We start from the raw sequence: 22,407 nt of genomic DNA, 5'->3' as shown, positions 1-22,407 counted from the left end.
AAAAGTAAACTTATATCTGTAGCAGTCGGGAGCACAGAGAAACGCTACCGTCTCCAGATTCAGCGAAAAACTAGCTCCCTTCAAATCAAGCAGAGTCACAAATGATTAAACAATAAAGGAGCTAAAAATGCTTTGCAGAAGGTCATCAAAGACGATTTTTTCATACAGTCATGAAAAATATAATTCATGCAATCCATATTTCATCAGATATTGTAAGTGCATTACTAACGCATGGTAAAGCAGATGGGTGAAACGCAGCATTTCAGTCTGTTTGTTTGCGTCAGATTGTGCAGACTAACATCTTGAATAAAATAGATCCAAGAAAAAACCAACTCAGACCCAAACTCTGCGAGCAAAAGAACCCATGGCTATTACCCCTTCTTGGGCATAGCAGCAAGTCTGGTATACATCCTGGCCATGGACTGGTATCCTCTGATATCGCCAGATCGGAGAAGGTTGCCTGGGCAAATACAAGGAAGCCTCAGTTCAATTGGAAAGCAACGGAAGCTCAGCTTCACCTCAAGACTATGAAATCACGTAGATGAAAGAAGTAGAGTTTGCTAAGTGTGTGGTTGCTGCAATTGACAAGGAAAAAATAATTTCTCAAGGAGATTGCAGCATACACCATACCTTCCCTGAATTTGTAGCCTATATCAGTACCACAAATTTCATTTTTCTTTTTCTCATCTCTTCCTTAATTTTATGAGATCCCCTGCCTCGTTTGAAGTTGAACATTGCAGTTGTAATAGTTTGTTTTTACTTTCTTTTTCAACAGACAATGAGGAAGGAAGACAGTAAACATAGTTTGTCTCAAATCTGTAGGCTTCAGCATAGTTTGGATTAAAGATCAGGACAGTCATGAGCCCACCCCACTTCACCCCACAAAAGAGAACCCACCATCCCAGTTCCTATTCTCTCCACTGTGACAAATTAGATGGCCATGGTTAAATTTTGGCAATGGAATAGTCTAATTTCATATTATTTAAGAGTACATTGTTTGTTTTTTGAACTTCAAAGATTTATTAAAGCTATGTATGAGGTGCCAAAACCAAGCAGAAGACATGTCAGGTTGACAAAGGATCCACAAATAACAATACCTGAATCACAGTTCAGTGGGCTATCAGGCTCCGGATGAGCCATCAACGCAATTATAGCCCTGCACACTGATTGCAGCGTCCAAGCCGGACTCCAAGCATTCTTCAAGATATCAAGGCAAATCTCACCTGTCTGCATAATGAAGGACGGTGTCAATAATAAATACCCAAAATAAACTTTTCATATTAATCTCAAAATAGAGCAAAAGAAGTTTGTCCAATTGAAAAACTGGAGGGGGGAAACAGGAGCAACAAAAACAAACAAACAAATTCATTTCACGCGGTCCATGGTTACTGTATAAGTTTATAGTGAAAAACAATAGAAAATTCCGGTGACCTTAAGCATGGCTTGTCCCATATAAACTAGAAATGGATCGATGAGGTTCAGTATCTCTCTTGGGGAAGACATGAGATGTATCCCCCCTGCTTGACGGCACCAGCCTGAGAACCAGGTATAAAGGCATTGACATACTGGAGTTTATGGTACAGCAGAACATGCATCCTGTGGGACCATTCAAGTTGTCTGTGTACTACATCCATTCATTAATGTCCACAGGCAGATGGACAAATGTCTTTAACTTCTTTACAAGCTATCACATAAGTTGGATCCTTTGCTTGATCACTAACAGCATATAAATTAGCATGCATTCAAAACATTATATTAGTATTGACCATAAGCCCAGATGATTTTCAAAATGCAAAACTCACAGCAGATATGTTTTAGACTTGAAAGATTGCACAAGTCCGTTGGGATCTAAAAGCATTATGATTTTCTTCACTCAAAAACACATCATCCATTTCAAATTGTTGTTCAAAAATTTACTCGGTCAACTGGTGCCAAGTAAAAGATAGCCAACACGAAGATTCATAAGCAGCTCATCCTTGAGTAAATTTCACTTCAGTTCTCATCAGGCACTCCACTTTATCAATTTTCAGTACTCATCTAGTTCCATCAAATAGATTGTGCACTTATATTTGATACAGATATGTGCAGCAAACGGAACTTCTTTACACTAGAAAGTGAACGTATTTCAATCTTTTATATTGTACAATGTTAATTGTGAGGATAACATAAGAGAAAAGAAAGATCAAATGTGAGGTAATATAACAGAAAAAGAATGACTCGGAAAGACATTCATTACCTTGAAATGTACATTGGGATGGAATATTTTGGTCAGGAACCGAACTTGAGGAGGCTGTAGAGGATACTGCTCAGGGACAGAAAAAGCAAGTTGGAAAACTCCACCATCATAAGGAGTTTCAGATGGCCCCTACACATCATGGAATGAAGCAACTAGTTATAATGAAGTGCTCCCAGGAAAAAAAATGTCTCACAGAATGGCATTAGAAACAACAAGCCTTACCTTTATAAGAGCTGTCCACTTAAATATGTTAGAATCATCGCAAACAAGTTGAATATCAGGATCTGCTACTTTTTCTCTTTGCACTTCTTTGTATTCCTTAAAAAGCCTTGCCCTTGATGCCTAGTTCCCCAAGCACTTATCAATTTTGAACACATAATGCAGTAGAGAATCTTTTTAAGTCATTTGTAAAGCATAGAAGCCTTTCGAAAAGTTACCACATGCCCGCATATTTAATCTGAACTTAACTTTTTAAACTAAATAAAAAAATTAAAGGCTTTCCTTTTTAATTCAATCAATCCACGTTTTAAATAATGATAATCTTGCTTGTCTCACTTCATAATTGTATAACCTATGCGTTCATTCTCAGTTCACATGGATTAGATTTTACATTTACATTTTCAAAACTTAATTTGCAATCTACCAATTCAGTATAGAACATAGAGCATAACTATAAACTGCACGCATGTTATCCCTTCTAATGACTGGAATTTATCGCCTCCACATATCCTTTGCATCACGCATGTTAAAACTCAAGTTTGAAAAAACAGACAGATTACAAGTGACACTGAAAAATTACTGGACGAGCTTTCTCATCCAAACAAAGGTAGAAAATTGAGCAGAATGCAATGTTTTAAAACCCTAGCATAAAGCATAATTTTAGGCAATGAACCAAGCATAAGATAATAGCATCGTTCTTCTCTCAAACAATAAATTCCACAAATGTTAACACATCCAACAAACAAAAGCAAAGAGTATTTTCCAGTCAGATAAAGAAATCGAACAATCAGTAGTGAAAAACAAAATCATGACAAACCCGCGACAAAAGAGAAGAATAAATGAATACAGACCTGCATTTTCTGCTCTAATTTTCGCGATCAATTCACGTCAGTACTCAATTCCGAACTGCATCAATTAACTAGAAATTTTCTTTTCATTAGAAAAGCAGTAAAATTTATTACCGCCATCCCCAGTAACCGAGAATTGAGATTTTCTCGAAAAGCACAACGGATACTTCAGATTCCTAAAAGATCGAATAAGAAAAGAAGATAGAGGTGTTTACAGAATTTAGAATTGATGGAAATGAGAGATTAGAAACTCACCGGAAATCGCGCTGTCCTAATTAGACAAGTTTATGCGGATAGAGAGAGAAAGAAGATCAGGAAAGATCAGTTACGAACTTCAGATACAATGACAGATACAGAGAAGAAAAGTTTGGGTACGGTGGGGGACTTTATAAGTGATCCAGTGTACCGCGGTGCACCGTATTTTCCAGGGTATTTAACTTTGTTGACCGCATGAGCGACAGCCTTCCGCTGGTCCTTGGCGCGGCTGCAGAGTAGGAAATATTAAACAGATTCTATGTCAAGTTGCGTCCTATTTTTATTTAAAATTTACTTTCTTATAATATAGAAATAGTTACATCCACGCCTCCTATCACACTTACTACATACTTACATCTCTATAATTTAAATAATTATATTTAATTCTCTCAATATCCATTTTTATTTAACGAAATTGAATTTATTGATATTAATAAAAAATTCATATTGACGTCTATAGTTGTCATGATTGACTTACTATAAACTAATTATAGGTAAACTAATCTTCTTTTAACCAAACTATTTTTATTAGTAATACATTATTACATGTGATGAAATATTTATAATAAATGATCTAATTTGACCTGCAATATTGCTAATATCAACGCATTCAATAAATTTTAACTAATGAAAAAATATATTTGTTTCATAAAAACAAACATTAAATAAAATTCTCCAGATCACATAAAATTTTCGTATAATTATATCAAATTTCAGCAGATAAGAGTGTAATTATCCCTATAATACATAAATTAATTCACTCAAAATTCTCGTATGCTTTTCTTACGTAGTTTTGCTGAAAATTCTGATATTATACATTCCGACTTTGTACACACATATATTGACGTGTAACGCTAGCCACAAAACGAAAGTAATTTTAGAACCCAAAAAGAAAAAAAAAATGTTTTTTCCCTTTCTTTGGTGCGAGTTTCCTTTCTACATGAAATGTACATGATTCTAACGAGAGAACAATCGCCAAAAAAATAAAAAGAAACAAAAAGCAAAAGAGAAATGAAGAAAAATGCAGACAACACACATAAGTGAAGGCGAAGAACATATCGTACTCAAATATACCCTCAAAAAGAAAACCAGAAACTAAGCTCGGCCACCAACTAGCATACAAAACAACAATGGCCGACACAAAGCATGCCATCTTCCCCTGCTCCCGCTTCTCCCTTATTTGGTCTTTGCTGCTTTGAATTTAGAGATGTCAACAAGGTCTCCAAATAGCTTGTCTTCTGGCTTGGAAGGCTTTCCAGCAGGCACATAGGAAGAAGTGGAAACTGAGTAGGAAGAATTTCTCAGCCCCGTATCGTCCCTCACAGACAACCCATACATGCTTTGCTGAAGGAATTGAGCATTTTGTTGTGGAACTTGGCCATAGCCGTAGCCATAACCATAACCAGCCATTTGAGCGCCGTACATCTGCTGAGGGTACATATAACCAATCGGCCCAGATTGCATCGGCTGAGGATACATAACAACGGGATGAGAATGCAAGCCCCCCATTTGGTTACTTGGCATCGCTGGGTTGTTAATTGCTGTAAGATGCCCACCGTTGTACGCTCCTACTACCTGGTCATTTACCACATTTTGTGGTCCTGGAAAATATGTTCCACTTGGCGATGGCTGGTTGCTACCAACCTCAACTTGAGTAACCTGCATATGTTGAGGCAGGTTAACAGCAGGCTGACTGCTGCTGTCTAGTTGAGCTTCCCATGGCGGAGGGGGGAGGCTACTGCTACTTTGAGCACCTACCAAACAAAATTGAAAAAATAGTATAGTCAATCACTTGACGCTTGATACGAATTCCAGGCACATAGGTAACAAAGAAAACATTGTCACATCGTACAATAGAAAAGATTTTGCACTTTGTTTTAGAATGAACAATGCAACATCATTTTTGTAAGACTTTATATAATTGTTTTCCTTTTTCTTTCTCTTTTAGTTATTGATTTTTTTCCTTCCTTTGGCCAGAGGGGGCTAGGGGTAGGCCGCAAACTGCTAAATCACTGAATACCAAAACTGAATTTATTAAACCAAAAAGAATAACATTAAACAAAAAATTAAGTAGACATGCACCATAAACTGGTGAGGGTGGTGGCTGCTGTTGCTGGGTCATCTGTCCATTCCAGGCAGAAGCAGAACCTTGCGAGTAAAGTGACTGTTCATGTTGAGGTTGCATAGGACCAGAAACACTTCCGTTAGGGTATAATGAAGGTTGTTGGGAATTGAAATTTGTTTGTTGCTGAAATTGGACAGATGAAGAATGTGCTTGTCCGGTGGAGTTCAATCGTTGATTATTACTACTCTCTGAAAACATGTCGACAAGAGCAAGAGCATTCTGCGGAGATGCAACAGGGCTTGCTGGCTGAGGCTGTCCCACAGGAACCAATGCCAGTGAATTAGCTGTTGGTGAGTTGAAGTCATCTCCACTCAAAAGATCTATCTTAGGGTCAGCCTTTGTCGGAGTCATCACCGGACCATTAGTTGTTGGAGGAGCAGGGAGCAATAACTGCGTCCCTAAGCTAGCACTGGATGTAGATCTGCAAAAGAAATATGCATCTAAAGCGACAGCATATGGCTTCTCTCATAATTTCAAGAAAATATATAAAATGCAGAAAATGATATTGTGTATAATCTGAAACACAATGGAATAACGAGTTTAAAGTGATAAAGAAAAATCAAGATATGACATTAAGCAAATGTGTTAAAAAGCTATGCATAAATATGTTGCTGTATCTCAAACACACACAAGTACGGTAATGAATGAGGTGCAGACATCATGAATATATTTTAAGTTATAGACACATAGAAACAACATATATTGCTTGTCTCAGATAGATGAAATTGGGAAATGAGAATGGGAAAATAAACGGGTCCTACTTCCCACGTTTCATCTCTGAGAAGGGAAGAGGGTTAGTTAAAATTAAAAGTCTGTCCACAGAGTGACACTAACCAATCAAACAAGCCACAAGAACCTATTTTGGCTCTCAGAAAGAAATTTAATATGTTTAGACAATAACTTCGAGCAAAGAAATGCTGAAGCAGTTGATAGATTCTCTACAGCAGTTTTCTTCATCCTCCCTTCAGCTTCAAGGTTACATGTGCAGAACCCAATAAGAATACTTGAGCAGTTTAGGGTTAAGTTAAACCTAGCTATATTACGAAATATCCTAGCAGGTAATAACAGAAAACATCAAACAAGAGGGCAACTCCAATATTAATATGTTCATGAGTTAAATAGCAGAATCAAAGTTTACCCTTTGTCCGATTGTTTGCTATCACCAGTATCAATAAGAGGTGCATCAACAGCAACCAAAGACTTAGCAGGTTCAGGTTTTGGCTTCTCCAATGGAGTAGAGGCAGTTCCAGAGGCAATCGATTCATGCTTAGCCAGTACACGTTGCAAGTCATCGTTCAGTGCTAGTCCTTGGCATAATAGTGATTCATCCCTTAATAAGGAAACATAAACAGAAAGCACAATAGTTAACATGGTATAAGCTGCTGGACAAACACATCTATAATCATTGCAATACAAAAGTGCAGCTGCAGGAGCATGTCGTGATAAAGCGCTACATATTCAAAACTGCATGAGGATCTAGCAACACTTTGCAGGACAGAACCTAGTTTGAACTCAATCGGTATTCTAATTAAAGAAGATTCTCAAGCAGTAAAAGCTGAAATTCAATCTTTCCGCAAAATGAAGTGCATTCACATAGCATTGCTTTTCCGGGAAACAAATTTGTGGTTTGAAATCTGGCTAATCTAACACAAATTTTCTTAATTTAACCAGTAGTAATGTCCATTAAAAAATAAGTATTTCAAATACGCACAATAACCTAACAAAGGTTCACCCCAACTACCTGGTGAGTTTGGACAAAGCTAGACCCGAATAATACAGTAAAAGAAGTCCAACATGACAACTCCCAGTTCGCCTCAAAGACAGTTGAAGAATAAAATAGGGAGCAGATAAATAAACAAATAAACAAGAAACGAAAGTAACATCCTTCACCAATTATTAGAGGCCATATCTGTATCAGACTGTTATATACGAGGTTCAGAATATTATCTCAAGACATCATTTTAGTCTAATCCATAAAAATAAGAACAGATAAAAATAACAAGGTGGATTTAAAATAGCAACCAAGCAAATATACAAAATTAGGAGAGGAAGTAAACAAGGCCTTACGAAGTCGAGTTAACAAGGTGTACCACTCTTTGCTTGTAGGTACGGCACTGTTCGACGAGATCAACAATTACCTCCTGCTTGAGTCCCTGCTACACAAAAACGAAATAAATTTGATATCTGAAGCTCTAACCCACTGCAAAATTTTGTAGCGCTATTGAGGGATAAAACAATACCAATATAAGTAGGATGGCTACATTTCCATAACAGCAGAAAAGTGTACCCAGCAATCTTCTAGAATGTCATATTTCAATCCCCAAATTTGTTCAGATTGATTTTCCATAAGGAAACAACAAAATGACTCCCCCCCCCCAGAAGTACTTTCTTGCTAGGAATACTATTCAAGCAGCACTTGATCATAAAGTTTTCCATTCTATAACATGATTGTACCTCTTTGTTACCAGGATCTAAAGCACTCAGCATTTCGGCAAGGACATCCATGATACCACGTGCATTTTGAAGTTCTGTCAAACTGAAAGAAAAGGCAGCCAGCAAAACGAGAATTGCATAACTATCTAAAGGTACAGCTATATTTATAAGACCAGTACTGCATGCAGTTCCTAATTTCACATTCACCAAGTGAAACAATGAAAGCGACTTGCTTCATGACAGAGGGTAAAACAGAAACGATGACATTATATCACATGAAAGGGTCATCCCTTAACAGCCACCAGATGTAATGCGTATATAGATTCACAAGTTCAATGCTAAACTCTCTGAAACATCATAACCATGTAAAAGTTGGAAATGGAGAAACGCCAAGACTATAACTTTCTGCTAACAGCCGTTGTCTTCATCGAACAAGATATTAGGAGATATTTGTGAAGATCAGGTCTTGACCCATTAGTTTTTTATCTTTGTCATTTTCTGCAAGATACTCAAATCCCTATTCATTATTCAAGCACCTTTCACATAGGTTCCTAATATGTGTCATTTCTCCACCCTGCAGAAGCTCAATGCATAAATCATCTGCAGAGAAGCATCACGGTACCAAAAGACCGATTAACAACTAAGTTTTCGACTATTTACATGCCTTTTTATACAAGGTGAAACAATAAACAGAAAGTCAAGAAGCAGCAGGAATCCTAAAGAAATTAATCTCTATCCTCACTACAAAACAGTGTATCGTCGCTAAAAAGAGCACGAGTCTTTTCAAGTTTCCAGCCAAATGTACATTAATATTTCAAATTATGCAATGTGATAAAGACTGAATTTTCATGTGCTAAACCCATAATCATGCACCTCAATGTTGGAAATTCAGCTTCTGCAGAAGATTCAGCTGCATCCGGTCCAGATTCAGGATTACGCATATTTGGTGGATAAGATGACAGAGGATGTGTCTGTGGTGGTGTAAAAACGGGAGCTGACCTCTCAGATCTCTGAGGGAACACGGCTCCAAGACGCTGATAAAAAGCCATAACTTGCATGAACATATGAAGATATAGAAATCACCATTGCATAATCAGCATCAATAAAACTATCAAAGTAATGAGACGATAAGATCCTAGCATGCCTACCAATAAATCCTGGTATGCTGCAAAGTACTGGGGATATCTCGCCCTTGGACCTCCAAAAGCTTCTTGCCAAGTATCTATTAGAATCAATATCTTCTCTTTTACATGAAAGTCTGGCTGCATTAACCATCTTATATCATTAAAAATTGGTGTCATAAGATCGAGAAAATGAAGAAAAAATATAGTGATACTCAATGAAATTATATTACCTTCTTCTTCACAATTCTCACCATCTCGTGAGGTAAATCTTTCTCCGCGACATGCATATGAACAATATCACCACAGTTCTTCACAATGGTCTCTAACAACTAGAAGATGAAAAGGAACATTTAAATTGCTTCAGTTACTTAACCAAAAAGCCTTACATAACAAGGGCCGTGACCTCCATAAGAGCATCTAAAAGAAGATAGTTCGTTGCAAAGATTTAAGCACCATAGACTTCCTTTCTGTCACAAGTCCAAAATTAAATAAATGACAATATATGTGTCCCCTACTATCAGTCATTCAGAATCCTCTGAACAACAATCATCACTCCATCTATCTCCCGTCAGTCCTCAAGCTTCCATCTTATGCATCCCATCTAACTGATTGTGCAAGGATTAATTGCCAAAAAGTAGGAACTTGAAAGTATGCATAACAGAGAACACAAAGCATTTACCCATGATAGGATAAAGAGTGTATCGGTGGAAAAGGAACGAAGCTTACTGTTAATGCAAGAAGCTGAACTTTTGGATTTTTGCTACCAAGACGCTTCTTTATACCTTTTACAACATCTTTTGCTTGTCTGATATATAGAAAAAAAGTGACATAAGCTCACAATGACATTATTGCTTAAAGAGAGCAGCCACATATACATTGAAGTGCATCTATATGGACATGCGCCAAGTACCAGCATTCAGCATGAAGAAAAATGCAATTTTCTAACTAAAACAGGAACCTCTCCTGGAGCAACCTGCCAGACCCTCCTCCATCGTCCTTAAAAATATTTCTCTTTGCCTAGAAACTATAGAATCAAATTGAACTATCATAAATTATCCAGTCTGGAGAGTCAAATCTCAAATAGCATAAGCTTAGTGATCCTCTAGAGAAAATATGGCCTACTCATAGGATAAAATTATATTTTAAACTTCGCGATATTGTGAACTGTCAATTTTGATTAGAAGTAAAATCAACAGAAGAAGTACTTGACCAATTTTTCACAAAAAATAATCAAAGACAAAAACGAAGGAGCAGTCGAAATAAATCAGTTTTACAGAGCTATTCACATATTAAACAGCCAACTCAAGAATCCTACTGCGAACTAAGCAACTAACTCAGAAATTCCTATCTTCTTTTACTCTACAGAGAATAAAAGAAGAAATTCGAATTAATAAAACACGCATAACAGCAAAATTACCCAAAAAAAACCAAAAACAGAAGACAACACCACTAATTCAAACCCTATAGTAGATGAACATGCCTCTCTTCTCAACTCTCTGCAGCAATAAACTAAACCCCTAGTAAGTAAACCCAGTTCAAAAAAAAAAAAAAAAAAGGAAGAAGAAGAAAGTCAGAATGGAAAATTACACGGGATCGTGATTGCAAATATCACAGATCTCAATATTCATAGCCCAATCTGGACCGATCAGCATATCGCTGGTCGCTCTTTCCACCATAGAATTCACCATCTTTCTTTCGTCAATCCGCTAAACCCTCGCCAGAGACTAATCGAAAAGCAACAACCCAAGTCGACGCTCACAAAGGCACAAATCAATCAAAAATTCCAGACAGAAACAAAAAAAAAAAAAAGAAAAAAGACCCCCGGGTTTGAATTCTCCTCAAAATAAATAATAATGAGAAAAGGATGCGACAAAGGTACAGTCTTGGGGGATCCGATCGCTGATTTCTATCAGTTCTGTTAAGATTTTTACTGAATCGGGCAAGGGCGAAAATGTTTTTGCTATAAATTATAGATCGAGAACCATCCAGTAGAAAAAGGACACGTGGACTCTAAATTGTGTCGTTAGTTCTCTTGTTTCGTTGGTAATTGACGCCGCCGACTACCAAGATCGGACGGCGGAGGTTGGTTTTAAAAATCAAATGAAAAAGTGGGTTTGGTGGGCCACGTCAGCTTATTGAGGGAAGATGTTTTCCAATTATTGGCTTCTACCAATAATTTTTTATTTCCTTTTTCTTTTGGCTGCTTTCCACAAAAACATTGCATTTTATATTTATATTTATAGATAAACAAATGCTGATGTTGGGTCATCAATTTAAATGGTAGTATTTCAAAGTTGAAACTTGATTCTCATTCATAATTCATACATGTTGATGCCAAAAAATTTTAAAAAAATGATAATAAAATCAAATTCGTTGATGTTCAGGCTTTTTTAATAATATATTCGACTTAGTATGTAAATATTATCCTATATCCAATTTAATTAAACCAACTGATCAAAAATTTGGTTTAATCATTTGAGGGATCGCTTACAGAGTCTGATAAAAATAAATAAAAAATTATAATTTACTACAAGAAACAATAGTTCATCAAATTCAGAATAAAAACATAATATGACATTTTATCGAATTGGATAAAAATAAATAATATTATTAATTTATCTTATTTCATATCTTATCAAATCAGGTTGTATCAATCATTTACCCCCACAAACAAATATAAATTTAGTAGGAAGTTCCAAGACAGGAACAAGAGAACAATTTTGACTTTGTTGTACCTTGAATGAACCTCCCAATTTTGTTTGGATTTGGAATTCAGTATTGGGGTAGTGTGGTCTGACTGGATACAGTGGGCCACTATGAAATGCTTGGCCCTCAAAATTTGGGGAATAGGAATAATTCCAACTTTAAAATACTACCACTCAAAAATGATAATTAATTTCAAGTTGTGATGGCTGGAGGATTTGTTAATAATTGAATATGAATGGAATATGTTCCTTGTTGTGCAAAGCCATGGCTTCAGTGAACATCAGGAGTAAGAACAAGGCCCACCCCTAAGAACAAAGACATTCTTGAAATGAATATAACACTGTCATTAATTGCAGTTGTAATGTATCTATCACACCTAATTAATCAGATAATAATGGTTTTATAGTGTACTTAAAGCTGTCTTATCCTTCACTTACAATATGAATGAGTTCATACAGATATATGTCAATCAAATGGTTTGCAATGAAGCGAAATAGCAGGCAATAATAGTCACAATCAGTGACTAATCAATAATATAATTCTAATATGAAACTTTAAGGACTACAGCTTGTTTTGTTCACAAATGATTCATACAATTGGCACTGGAACTTCAGCATATGTTTTATTGGTTATATACAGTGAAGGGAAATGAAGTCTTGTTAATAAGGAACAGGAACTCTAACTGTTGCCGGCCCGGACTTCATGTCCTCCAAAACAAGATTGTAAAGAGCCTGAGCCACTGGACCTTCATTGCCTGCAAAACCAGAAGCATTTCATGTTGCCGGAAAAACTAGCACAAGAACCATTTGGTGCTTGAGATGGAACCGAGTGATGTTTAATATGGAAGCAAATGTTATAAAGAAAAAATTGGATCAAATTTCTTCATCATAGTGTTAGGTAAGAAAAACGAGAATCACTCTCCATCTATCCATCCGTACGTTAAGGTGAAAGTCACAACAGAACTGAGGTCTCTGGTAACCAAGTATCATGCATATCAACCACTATATGGTTTCAGAACATTATGGCATCTATTCTTGGTTTCACCAATTAACTTTGAGTGTAAGGGGCACCATACCCTCACTTCAATTAGCGTCACGGTGTCATCCTTAATTGTGTAAGACAAGTATGCTGATAGAGTTTTCAACTGAAATCAAGGCTGGCTTTATTCCGCTGAAGAGGATAAAATAATCAAAATGCAGGGAAGAAAAAAGACTTACCATCACCTATGACTTGATCATCCCATTGCACCACCGGACACACGAGAATTCCACTGCCAACAAGGATCATTTCCTCTGCTTTTTTGCCTTCCTCTACAGTCAAGTTTCCTAATCTTATTCCTTTAAGTTTTCCCTCCTTCACTAAACCTTGTGCAAGCGTTAAAATCCTCTTTGCCGTACAGCCACAAAGAATTTTGTCAAACTGAGGCATCAGAAGTTCCTTCTCCTTCGAAACAAAAGCCACGTTCATAGTAGGACCTTCAGCAATATACCCATCCTCATCCAGCCAAATTCCCACAAATGCATCATTTTCTTCAGCCTCCATCTTCGAGAGTGCATTAGGAAGATAATTCACACTCTTCACAGATGCAAACTGGGGAGGCTTTATTGGGACCGATGAAGTCACTACTTTGACGCCCTTAAAACTAGGGGGTGACTGACCTTTGATTACAATGGCATAAAAAGATGACTGAGGACATCCAGCTGGGGATAACTGGAAATCTCCGGGTCCTGGTGAAAGCCAATACCTTAGTGATCCTGTCGTACACTTGGAAGCACTCACAGTTTGTATGAGGATGCTTCTAATGTTTTCTCTATCAAATGGAGGCTTTATCTTGGCCATTGCAGCTGACCGGAGGAAACGGTCAATGTGTTGATCCAACTCATAAAGATATCTGAAATGCAAAGACAGAAATGATATTACCAGATTTGTTGATACAAAACTACAACTTCCATTAACATGCAGCAGAGTATATGATTCAGAAGACAAAGAATTTAGGTAAAACTCTATTGGCAGGCATGGTTGAAATCTCAGTCCACAGAAACAGACGCAAAATTACCAATTCTGTTTTTGAAAAGCACTCAAGCATACCATTGAGAACTAAATGCTCTTTTATACAGATCAGAGAGATTCTCCACACAGCAACAGTTCAGTCGTCTGTAGACGCACACAACACACTTGGCAAATCTTAACACTGTCGAAGATTTCATGGACAGTAATAAGTATTTTCAGGCAAGCAAGGGGCAAATACCATAATTAACTATGCATCAGAAGGCATAAAATTTAGAATAATGCCACAATCATGAGGCTGAATGTATGCTGACCCATCGAGTATCGCTGCAGTATCAAAAACTCCATGCCCTCTATGGACCATGTGATCATCCAACGGGATCACCATTGCTGTTGGATCAGTAGTTATCCCCCCAAAAATGCTCGAATACATAGCCAAAAATTGCTGATTGCCACCATAGACTTCCCGAAACGTTCTTAATCTTTCAATTGCCTGAACTTATAAAACATATAAATCTCGTCATGGCTTCATCCACTAGTTTTTGTCAATTGCAATAGTAAAACTATGAACTCCATTAGAACAGTTTAAATTCATGAAATTCTAAAGTTTCCGAATTCAGTCCTTATTGTCGAATTTATAGTTAGGAAATTTAGTAAAAGCGAAGTAATACATCACCAACGATGCATTAACGAGAGTGGACTACGATTGCTCAGAAACATATTTAATCATTCCGCACCTTCATACAGCAACAGATGGTGAACGAAAACAAACCTCTGAGCAAGAAAGAATTGGGACATCAGATACTTTAGCGGATTCTGTATCTGCAACACCAGAGAATACCATGCAGCCACCATCATCAAAATCCATAATCACGCAGCAACCAAAATAAGAATAAAAAATGGTGAAGGAAACTTCCGAGCATGAATAACTGTTTCATCAGGAGAAGTGTTGGACAAATTTACCAGTAGGAAACTCGATTTGGCTTGAATTCGTGACAGCAGACGCAATAACTGGCCGAAACGCAGACCCATTTCTTGAAAAAGCGAGATTTTTCGAAACGGGAGATGAATCGAGTGAGCAGGCAGTCAATTTCGACGGGAAAAGCAAGGCTCTCGAGATGGGACTAAGGAAGGTGATTAGAGACGCCATCAGAATTCTCACTGCGCGCTTCTCCGAAACCAGATCTATACTTGAAGAGAAGCCCACAAACGATATATGATGGGACGTTTGCAAAGAGTAAAATTAAGCGAAAATCAGAAGACGGCTGAATTACAAGCAATTTGCGTGTTGGGGTTGCATGCTTTCTGCTTTTAACAACAACTGTACAGTTGCGCAGCAAGAATCCAGAATCAAGAAGCAGTCAATGCTGGCCAGCTTCTCTTGATTGATATAAACGGTAAATTACTTTTCTCCCGACAATTGTTTTCCATAACCCCGAAATTGCCACTCTCTCTCAAAAATCAGACTTCTGCCGCAGCCGCCCTCTACGCCTCAGAGATTGGCGGAGTGGTTGAGTGAGTGAGGGTGGGGGATGGAAGCAGAGAAGACGACAAATGGGAAACAGAATCAGATTCCATTTTCCCCCTACCTTTTTAATTATTTTTCACTTAAATTAAGAGAATCTTCTCGTCTGGTACTTTACTTGTAGTGATTAAATAAAATAAATGCGCGTCCTTTTCTTTATTATTATTATTATTATTCTACACTATAGTTTTATTATTATTATTATTAAATTAAATACATGTCATATTCGTCGATTTATCATTTAAGTATGCATTGGGCGGCACAAATGAACAGTATACATCCATCAATTTTTTAAAATAGCATAAGAAAAACTTTGAAATTATGAATTTGAATGTATCAATATATTCAATTTATTAAAATAATTATATAATTATTATTTTTATGAAATGAATAGAAAATACGTCAACCGTTCATTTATTTAAACGACTATTTACGTGTGTAGTATTTATGAGATCATAATTTTAATATTTATCATATTTTGGGTTGGCCAAATTAAGTATTTTTTTAACTAATTTAGTGTAAGTTTGATGAAATTGTGATAATTTTGGATGAAAGTATGAAATTGTCAACTTTATACTTACTTGAATTATTTATTTTTTAAAAAAAAATTAAAAATTTGTTAAAAAAATCAGATTGAGTGGATGGAAAAAAATTTAAAAATTATAAAAAAAAAATTATCTATTTAGTCCATAAAAGAATACAATTATATTTCTTAATCCACAATGGCATTTTGGTCACTTCACCACAAAATATAAATGAAGAACTAATGAATTGAATTAATTGTTAGACGGCTGTTAAAATTATGAGGGTATTCATAATTTTTTAAATAATAAAAATATATCTATAATTATGATAAATTTCAAAAAAAATTATTGCAATTTACGCCATAAAATATAAGGCGGAATTGGCCTATTGGGCAGCATAATATCAATTATCTAAGTTAGTAGCATGTTCAAATTCCCGGACAGGGGCTCGGGTTTGTAGCTTTAGCCCGCCACTAAAAACTATAGAAGTTGAAATCTACTCTTCTACGATTCAAAACCTTTTTTATAGTGGGGAAATTTTAGTTTAGTTCGGGTTCGGTTGAATTTGAATTAATTATATAATAAATACAATATAATTATTGTGTGATTGATATATAATTTAGAAAATGTGTTCAATCATACAACAAGTGTATCACACTTGTTTTGTTATTGATTTAATTCGACCAAATTTAGTTCGGACAAAAAATTTCCTTTTATATTGATTGTGTGTACAAAATTTTAATTAATTTTATTTTTGTAACATGGCACACATATGGTTGTTTGTGATTTTGTTTCATCTCATCGTATTTTTTTTAAATAATGAAAGGGACTAAATATATTTTGCGCTTTTAAAGTATACCACTTCGTTAATTATTTCCTTAAATTATAGAAATTTTCATTTACCCCATATCTTTTAGACAATTCTTTAAATTAAATGTATATGAACAAAAATATTCTTATCTAGTAATGATATGGTATGTATGCCGTATATAGTAAAATATATCAATCGATTTAATTTCAAATTTTATTCAACTATATTGTTAATAAATTAATACTAGATTAGTATACAATCATTAAGTACATGATAATTATTTCAAATTTGACTATATACATAGTTGTATTGATTTAGCAAAACTATTCAGGCTCAATAATTCTAAAGTAATGAATAAAAATGCATTTTGGTGTATCAAGATTTTACCCATATCGTTATTTACAGGCATTTTGGGGTATAGGCTATACTCATACATAAAAAAATATTTCCATAGGTAAGGGTCTGAACCTGGGGGTCTAGGTCTAGATATTGTCCACCTATTGACAAGTCTAACGTGTTGAACTTAAAAATAGCTTAAGGGGTGAAATAAAGTTAGTACTACAAAAAACAATACATTATTCACCCTCAAATTACTTCACTTGATATTTGGGAGTTAAAATAACAGCCCCAACCCAACCCCAGCATAGTGATTTAGGGACTTCAAACAAATGCATACATTACACTGTATTTTAAAGCATAAAACGAAGATGACCAAATAACAATTCTCATTATTAATATTATTGGCTCGATAGTTACCCAAGAATTGGTTTTATGATCACCTATTTTAACAACTATTACGATTAAAAAAAAATGTGTTTACTATTTTTTTTATAAATATGTAAATACTGCTTTTTTTAAAAAAAAAATTTGTATACCTATCGAATGTGCCTGACGGCTAATATAAAATATGGAGGATAAGTTACTATTTTTTTTTTTTTGTGAAATATAAGGAAAAATTTTAGGAGTGTCATTGGGTAGGATTTATACCTATAACTTAATTCAGATACCTAAGCTCAAACCCATTAAATATTTTTGAACCCAAGCCCATATAAAATATAGATTGAGTTTGGATAGGGTTTCTACCTACCAATATCATGGGTCTATGTACCTAATTTGGATCCAAAAATATTTTTCTTTCTTCTTCTTCTTCTTCTTTTTTTTTTTTTTTAAATTCAATTGGTTATTACTTATCATTCGATCTACTAGGAGTGTGCAATTTTCATTTATCCGAACAAAAATCAACTAAATCGAAAATTCAATTTAAGTTTGGTTATTCTTTTTAGATTTCAATTATTCAATTTGATTTTAATTTTTTATGCAAATCAATCCAACCTAACCAAATACTGAATTTAAAAAATATATATAAATATAATTCAAATATAATAAAAAGAATAAATAAATATAAAGTATCTTAATATAAGTATTTATAATAAAATATAATAATTTTATAGTTAGTACATACTTAATTAATTTATAATAAATAAATTAACATTATATTTTTTTATTATTATTTCGATTAATTCGGTACAAAAACCGAATAACCTGAAATAAGTTCAATTTTTATCGAACCAACCCAAATATTTTGGTTCGGTATTTAGTCCACCATTTTTGTATTACCGAAATTTCAGTTAATCAAACTTTCAATTCGTTCGGTTAATCGAACTGAATATCTATACGATCTACATTTAAGTGAACAAATCTAAAAAATTTAAAACACCATAATATTATTTATTGTTTCATTTTTTAACCAATTACATTTTTTTAATAATAAATAATTAAATTATAAAAATAAAAAAATGTAAATTAATTAGTATGATTTTCAGAAAAAATAAGTTTGAAAGAAAAACTTGAATTTCGATCTGATCCTATCAAAAACTGGGTTTTAGTTGGGTCTAAAGACTCATGGGTCTTGAGTTATATTTAATGGAACGGGTAAAATTTGGGTATAGAATAATTTTTTAAATTTCTTTTTGGTTCGGGCTTAATAAGATCTTACCCGACTCATTGACAGGACTAAGACATTTCATAATAGCCTATTAAAATGATCAAATTTTAACAGATAAAGCTAGATAATAAGCTTAAAAAAGAAAAGGAAAAGAAAAACAAAAACAAAAGAAAAGCATGCTGATGATGAATTTCCAAACTGCAAGCTCCCCCCCAGCTCTCCTTTAGTTGAACCGCAAGATCAGCTAAAACTTAAAACCCCATTTTTCCATTTAGAGTTTCCTTCTCAACCCCCAACCCCCCACCCCTCGAATCCGACCAAAACCCTAGCTCTGCTCGTGAAGGCAACAAAGCAAAGTTTTGTATATATGTGAAATATATTACTCATTGGGAATGGCGATAATAGGGGACGCCTTGCGGCAAGCATTCATGCCGAAGCACGAGTACGAGAGCCTCCGGGAAGAGGAGAAGGCCTGGCAGAAGATACAGAAGCCACTGATTTCCCTCTCGCTCACCCTAATTTCCCTTTCTGTTTTGGTTTCCACTGTAATTAGCTTGAAGATAGTGTTTCCAGATGACAATTTGAGGAGGCCGTTCTGCCGTGATCTTAGGATTCAGCCTCTGTCCATTAATTTCACCACGCCGGTGGCGAGCGTCGGCGTACGCGGTGAGTCGGATCTTTTGCCCGGCGCTTTTGTTTTGACGGATCAGGAGACGGTTGATTATTACTGGATGGTGGTGTTTGTTCCTTCCGCTATGATCTTCGCGGCTTCTGTGGTTTACCTGATTGCAGGTGAGGAAAGGTGAATTGGAAGTCGCCTCGGATTGAATTTCTTGATATTAAATTCTAGAGTTTCTATAGTTCTTCTGTATTCAGTTTAAGGAATTAAACTTATATCTACTGCCGATTGCATTTGTCTTTTAACTAGTGGCAGCAGTTATGTTTATAAACTCCCATTTAATATATCAGCTATCAATCTGTGATAATAAATTGCAATCCTAATTTGTTAGTCTCCAAGCAGCTTAGTATTTTATGAAATCAGTTTCTGAATATTTTGAATGGAATAACTGTTTTTACTGTTTTTGTCATCACTTCGTTAGATTTGAGAATGTGGTGGATTTTGAAATTGCCATATAAGCGCTTATCAGGTTTTCCCTATCCTGTTCCTTCTGTAACAACATGCAAGTTTTTGTTGCTTGTCAATCTTGTAGTCTTAAGCAGATCTTTAATGAAAGTCTGCAGTGAAATGCCTGGTTAATGCCAAATAGCCTAGAAACTGGTCTTTGAAAGGCTATTTTGAACTGGACTAAAACAATATACAATAAAATATAATAGATGATAGGAGAACTTCTACCTCTGATGACTAGGGAAAATGTATACTTTGTGTCTCTTCTTTGGTATTCTGTTTCTAAAGAACTGGTCCTCTGTACTCGAATGGGAAATATGCCATCACATTTTGCTTCAGATGTACTTTAGGTTAAATCTTCTTTGGATGGACTGATAAAGTGTATTTTATTGTTTTTTTTTAAGAGGGTGTACTGTACCAGTCCTCCCTAAGATTAATCATGACATGCAACTTTGTCCTGTGCCAACTGATTTTGTTGTTCCAAGGGCTTCGTTACAAAATGTGTTCTTTTTCGTTTGTTTGCATGGATAGCGGTGTTCTTTTAATTGGAAATAATAGTTGTGGACTGTCATGCAGGGATTACTGTTGCTTATAGTGCTCCTGTACGCCATGGATGCTTGAAGGTGGTTGAGAACAATTACTGTGCATCTAGAAGAGGTATGTTATTTGCTTATACATGCTTTTGCTTCTAATTGTGGGTTTCTCCAGGATGAATGTCAAAGTTAGTACCAGCTTACTGGATATGTATTTAAGTGCCTGAATCTTTGGAGGCACAAGTCTTTGCATCTTATATCCTCCAGAAGTAATAAAAAATAACTGAATTCTTGTTCTTGTCTGCATCCTGCATCAGTGCTAGACTATGGAAAATGATCTCAATCATTGGTGAGACAGCCTTTCTTTCTACTAGGATCAGTGTACTGATCTACAACCCTGGAGCAAATCATATCCCTGTTATTATAATCTTTTGAGATGGAATATGATCTGCATCAAAGATATGGTTGTTCAATGCTGATGCTGTAGGAACCCTTGAGTATTTGTGTAGTTGTTGGAATGTTTAGATGATAGGACTTATGTAAACATTTGAACTTATTAGATCTGTTAAGATGATTACGTGGCGAGGAAAGCCAAAACTAAAAAGTGAATGAAACTTCTCTATGGCTATGCTTGATATAAAGGAAGACAAAAAAATATTAATAGAGTTTTGATGGTTGCTGTATCCATCACCAATTCAATGTATTTGCGCTCATTTGCGTCCCACCTTATGACTTTGTGATTGCCATTCTACCTTCTACTTTATCTGTTATTTGTTTATCTGTTTATGCCACTGCTTATCATGTCTGGCTTTTGGATTATTAGAAAGGGGCTTTCCTTTTGTATCCTAGACTCGGTAGTCTAAATTTTTGAAAAAGAAAACGTTATAGCGAAAATTTGGTGCCTGTACTTTCTGGAGGCACCTCAAGCAGCGATTCAAAAATACCTGCCGAGATATTGGCTATGGGAATTATTTAAGCTGTTTGGTGTTTCCAAGACTTTTCATGACGAGTCCACAATTTTACAATTTGTTATACATGTTGTATGGCACCTCTTTTTTATTTGGGATGAGGCTGTATTCAGTTTAAATTCTTTTCTTATTTTTATTCACAGGAGGTGTTCGCTGTCTGTCCATACTGAACATTGTGTTTGCCATCATATTTGGTCTTCTTGCACTATTTCTTGGTTCAACTCTCCTCACACTTGGTAGCAGCTGCTCTTTGCCACTGTTTTGGTGCTATGAAATTGCATGTTGGGGTTTGGTCATTCTGCATGGAGGGGCTGCTTTCTTCCTCAGAAGAAAAGCAGCAGTGATACTTGATGAGAGTGACCTTGCTGGTAGAAATATTGGGTTAGAGATGCTTGAAGCAAACCCTCCAGAATTCACGCCGGACATGGAGAGACGTGTCGATGAAGGTTTTAAAGCATGGATGGGTCCGTCTTTCCTGTCCTCTGATGAGGAGGATGAACCTGATGATTATCTAGAAGCGCCCAGTATAACCCATTCAAACTCCACCCGCCTGAGAGTGTGAAGTATATCTGCAGAGTTCTCTTATTCAAAGAGCAGTTTCCATGACTTGTGGCGCACAGTGAACGTGGACATAGATCCAGCTGTAAGGGATTAGGTGCGGCGGCGTTAAGTGATACATTCACAAAGTTGAGATCAGGAGTGGCAGCAAGGAATGAACTTTAATCCCACGCGGAAGCTTTTACATTTGGCTAGGAAGTATCTCGAGATGTACAAATTGTATTGAAGAGCCTTTGTAGTTATGGACTTGAGAATTCTGGACAGGTTTACGGCTGAAAGTACTTGCTTGGCAACAGAACAAAAACAAAATGACACATAAAAAATATCAGGAATTATCTTGAAAAAACTTTTAAATTGATGTATATGTCGTCTAATTCTTTACATTTTGTTTGTTCCTTTCCCTGCTTACGATCATAGAGTTATGGTTTAATTAAAACTCATGTTATTTGTCCCTAATTTCTTCC

At 35.7% G+C, this 22,407-nt stretch overlaps 4 protein-coding genes across 7 annotated transcripts; 1 reads left to right on the top strand and 3 right to left on the bottom strand.

The window, feature by feature from the left end:
* Positions 1 to 105: 105 nt before the first annotated feature.
* On the bottom strand, positions 106 to 3,714 carry PEX4 (peroxin4). Of its 3 annotated transcripts, none has more exons than XM_020694737.2 (6): positions 3,559 to 3,714; positions 3,307 to 3,374; positions 2,459 to 2,578; positions 2,237 to 2,365; positions 1,098 to 1,227; positions 106 to 460 (listed from the first exon to the last, which is right to left on the bottom strand). In XM_020694737.2, exons 2-6 carry the CDS (start codon positions 3,310 to 3,312, stop codon positions 372 to 374), a joined length of 474 nt encoding a protein of 157 aa, XP_020550396.1. In that variant the 5' UTR covers positions 3,313 to 3,374; positions 3,559 to 3,714; the 3' UTR covers positions 106 to 371. The 3 variants fall into 3 exon arrangements, with proteins under 3 accessions (XP_020550396.1, XP_011081811.2, XP_011081813.2); XM_011083509.3 differs by having other exon boundaries at positions 3,307 to 3,479; positions 3,559 to 3,709; XM_011083511.3 differs by having other exon boundaries at positions 3,307 to 3,469; positions 3,559 to 3,697.
* A 735-nt stretch (positions 3,715 to 4,449) lies between these two features.
* On the bottom strand, positions 4,450 to 11,193 carry LOC105164759 (ENTH/VHS/GAT family protein). Its single transcript, XM_011083513.3, has 10 exons — positions 10,828 to 11,193; positions 9,967 to 10,045; positions 9,471 to 9,569; positions 9,265 to 9,378; positions 8,990 to 9,150; positions 8,138 to 8,219; positions 7,751 to 7,836; positions 6,822 to 7,013; positions 5,641 to 6,104; positions 4,450 to 5,312 (listed from the first exon to the last, which is right to left on the bottom strand). Exons 1-10 carry the CDS (start codon positions 10,926 to 10,928, stop codon positions 4,735 to 4,737), a joined length of 1,956 nt encoding a protein of 651 aa, XP_011081815.1. The 5' UTR covers positions 10,929 to 11,193; the 3' UTR covers positions 4,450 to 4,734.
* Positions 11,194 to 12,440: 1,247 nt separating this feature from the next.
* ADCL (D-aminoacid aminotransferase-like PLP-dependent enzymes superfamily protein) lies at positions 12,441 to 15,529 on the bottom strand. 2 transcript variants are annotated; one of them, XM_011083514.3, is made up of 5 exons: positions 14,917 to 15,529; positions 14,726 to 14,775; positions 14,268 to 14,446; positions 13,164 to 13,837; positions 12,441 to 12,700 (listed from the first exon to the last, which is right to left on the bottom strand). In XM_011083514.3, exons 1-5 carry the CDS (start codon positions 15,101 to 15,103, stop codon positions 12,606 to 12,608), a joined length of 1,185 nt encoding a protein of 394 aa, XP_011081816.1. In that variant the 5' UTR covers positions 15,104 to 15,529; the 3' UTR covers positions 12,441 to 12,605. The 2 variants fall into 2 exon arrangements, with proteins under 2 accessions (XP_011081816.1, XP_011081817.1); XM_011083515.3 differs by lacking the exon at positions 14,917 to 15,529 and having other exon boundaries at positions 14,691 to 14,781.
* Positions 15,530 to 18,952: 3,423 nt separating this feature from the next.
* LOC105164761 (uncharacterized) lies at positions 18,953 to 22,305 on the top strand. Its single transcript, XM_011083516.3, has 3 exons — positions 18,953 to 19,550; positions 20,461 to 20,541; positions 21,529 to 22,305. Exons 1-3 carry the CDS (start codon positions 19,151 to 19,153, stop codon positions 21,945 to 21,947), a joined length of 900 nt encoding a protein of 299 aa, XP_011081818.1. The 5' UTR covers positions 18,953 to 19,150; the 3' UTR covers positions 21,948 to 22,305.
* Positions 22,306 to 22,407: the final 102 nt, after the last annotated feature.

Source organism: Sesamum indicum, linkage group LG6 (assembly GCF_026168435.1).
Source record: "Sesamum indicum cultivar Baizhima isolate 11 linkage group LG6, ASM2616843v1, whole genome shotgun sequence".
NCBI classification, from domain to species: Eukaryota; Viridiplantae; Streptophyta; class Magnoliopsida; order Lamiales; family Pedaliaceae; genus Sesamum; species Sesamum indicum.
The sequence above is the reverse complement of the archived record's forward strand: the minus strand, read 5'-3'. Positions and strand labels throughout refer to the sequence as shown.

Bases quoted from the DNA above. Each gene is read 5' to 3' on its own strand.
- PEX4 (XM_020694737.2), bottom strand. The intron at 2,366-2,458 runs GTAAGGCTTGTT...CATGATGTGTAG, and splicing joins AGTGGACAGCTCTTATAAAG to GGGCCATCTGAAACTCCTTA. The intron at 461-1,097 runs GTATTGTTATTT...GTATTTGCCCAG, and splicing joins CCCACTGAACTGTGATTCAG to GCAACCTTCTCCGATCTGGC.
- LOC105164759 (XM_011083513.3), bottom strand. From the start codon at position 10,928: ATGGTGAATTCTATGGTGGAAAGAGCGACCAGCGATATGCTGATCGGT. The intron at 9,570-9,966 runs GTAAGCTTCGTT...TTCATCTTCTAG, and splicing joins TTCAGCTTCTTGCATTAACA to TTGTTAGAGACCATTGTGAA. The intron at 9,379-9,470 runs GTAATATAATTT...TGGTTAATGCAG, and splicing joins TGAGAATTGTGAAGAAGAAG to CCAGACTTTCATGTAAAAGA.
- ADCL (XM_011083514.3), bottom strand. From the start codon at position 15,103: ATGGCGTCTCTAATCACCTTCCTTAGTCCCATCTCGAGAGCCTTGCTT. The intron at 14,776-14,916 runs GTAAATTTGTCC...CTGGTGTTGCAG, and splicing joins CCAAATCGAGTTTCCTACTG to ATACAGAATCCGCTAAAGTA. The intron at 13,838-14,267 runs GTCAGCATACAT...TTTGCATTTCAG, and splicing joins ACTGCAGCGATACTCGATGG to ATATCTTTATGAGTTGGATC.
- LOC105164761 (XM_011083516.3), top strand. From the start codon at position 19,151: ATGGCGATAATAGGGGACGCCTTGCGGCAAGCATTCATGCCGAAGCAC. The intron at 19,551-20,460 runs GTGAGGAAAGGT...ACTGTCATGCAG, and splicing joins TGTGGTTTACCTGATTGCAG to GGATTACTGTTGCTTATAGT. The intron at 20,542-21,528 runs GTATGTTATTTG...TTTTATTCACAG, and splicing joins TTACTGTGCATCTAGAAGAG to GAGGTGTTCGCTGTCTGTCC.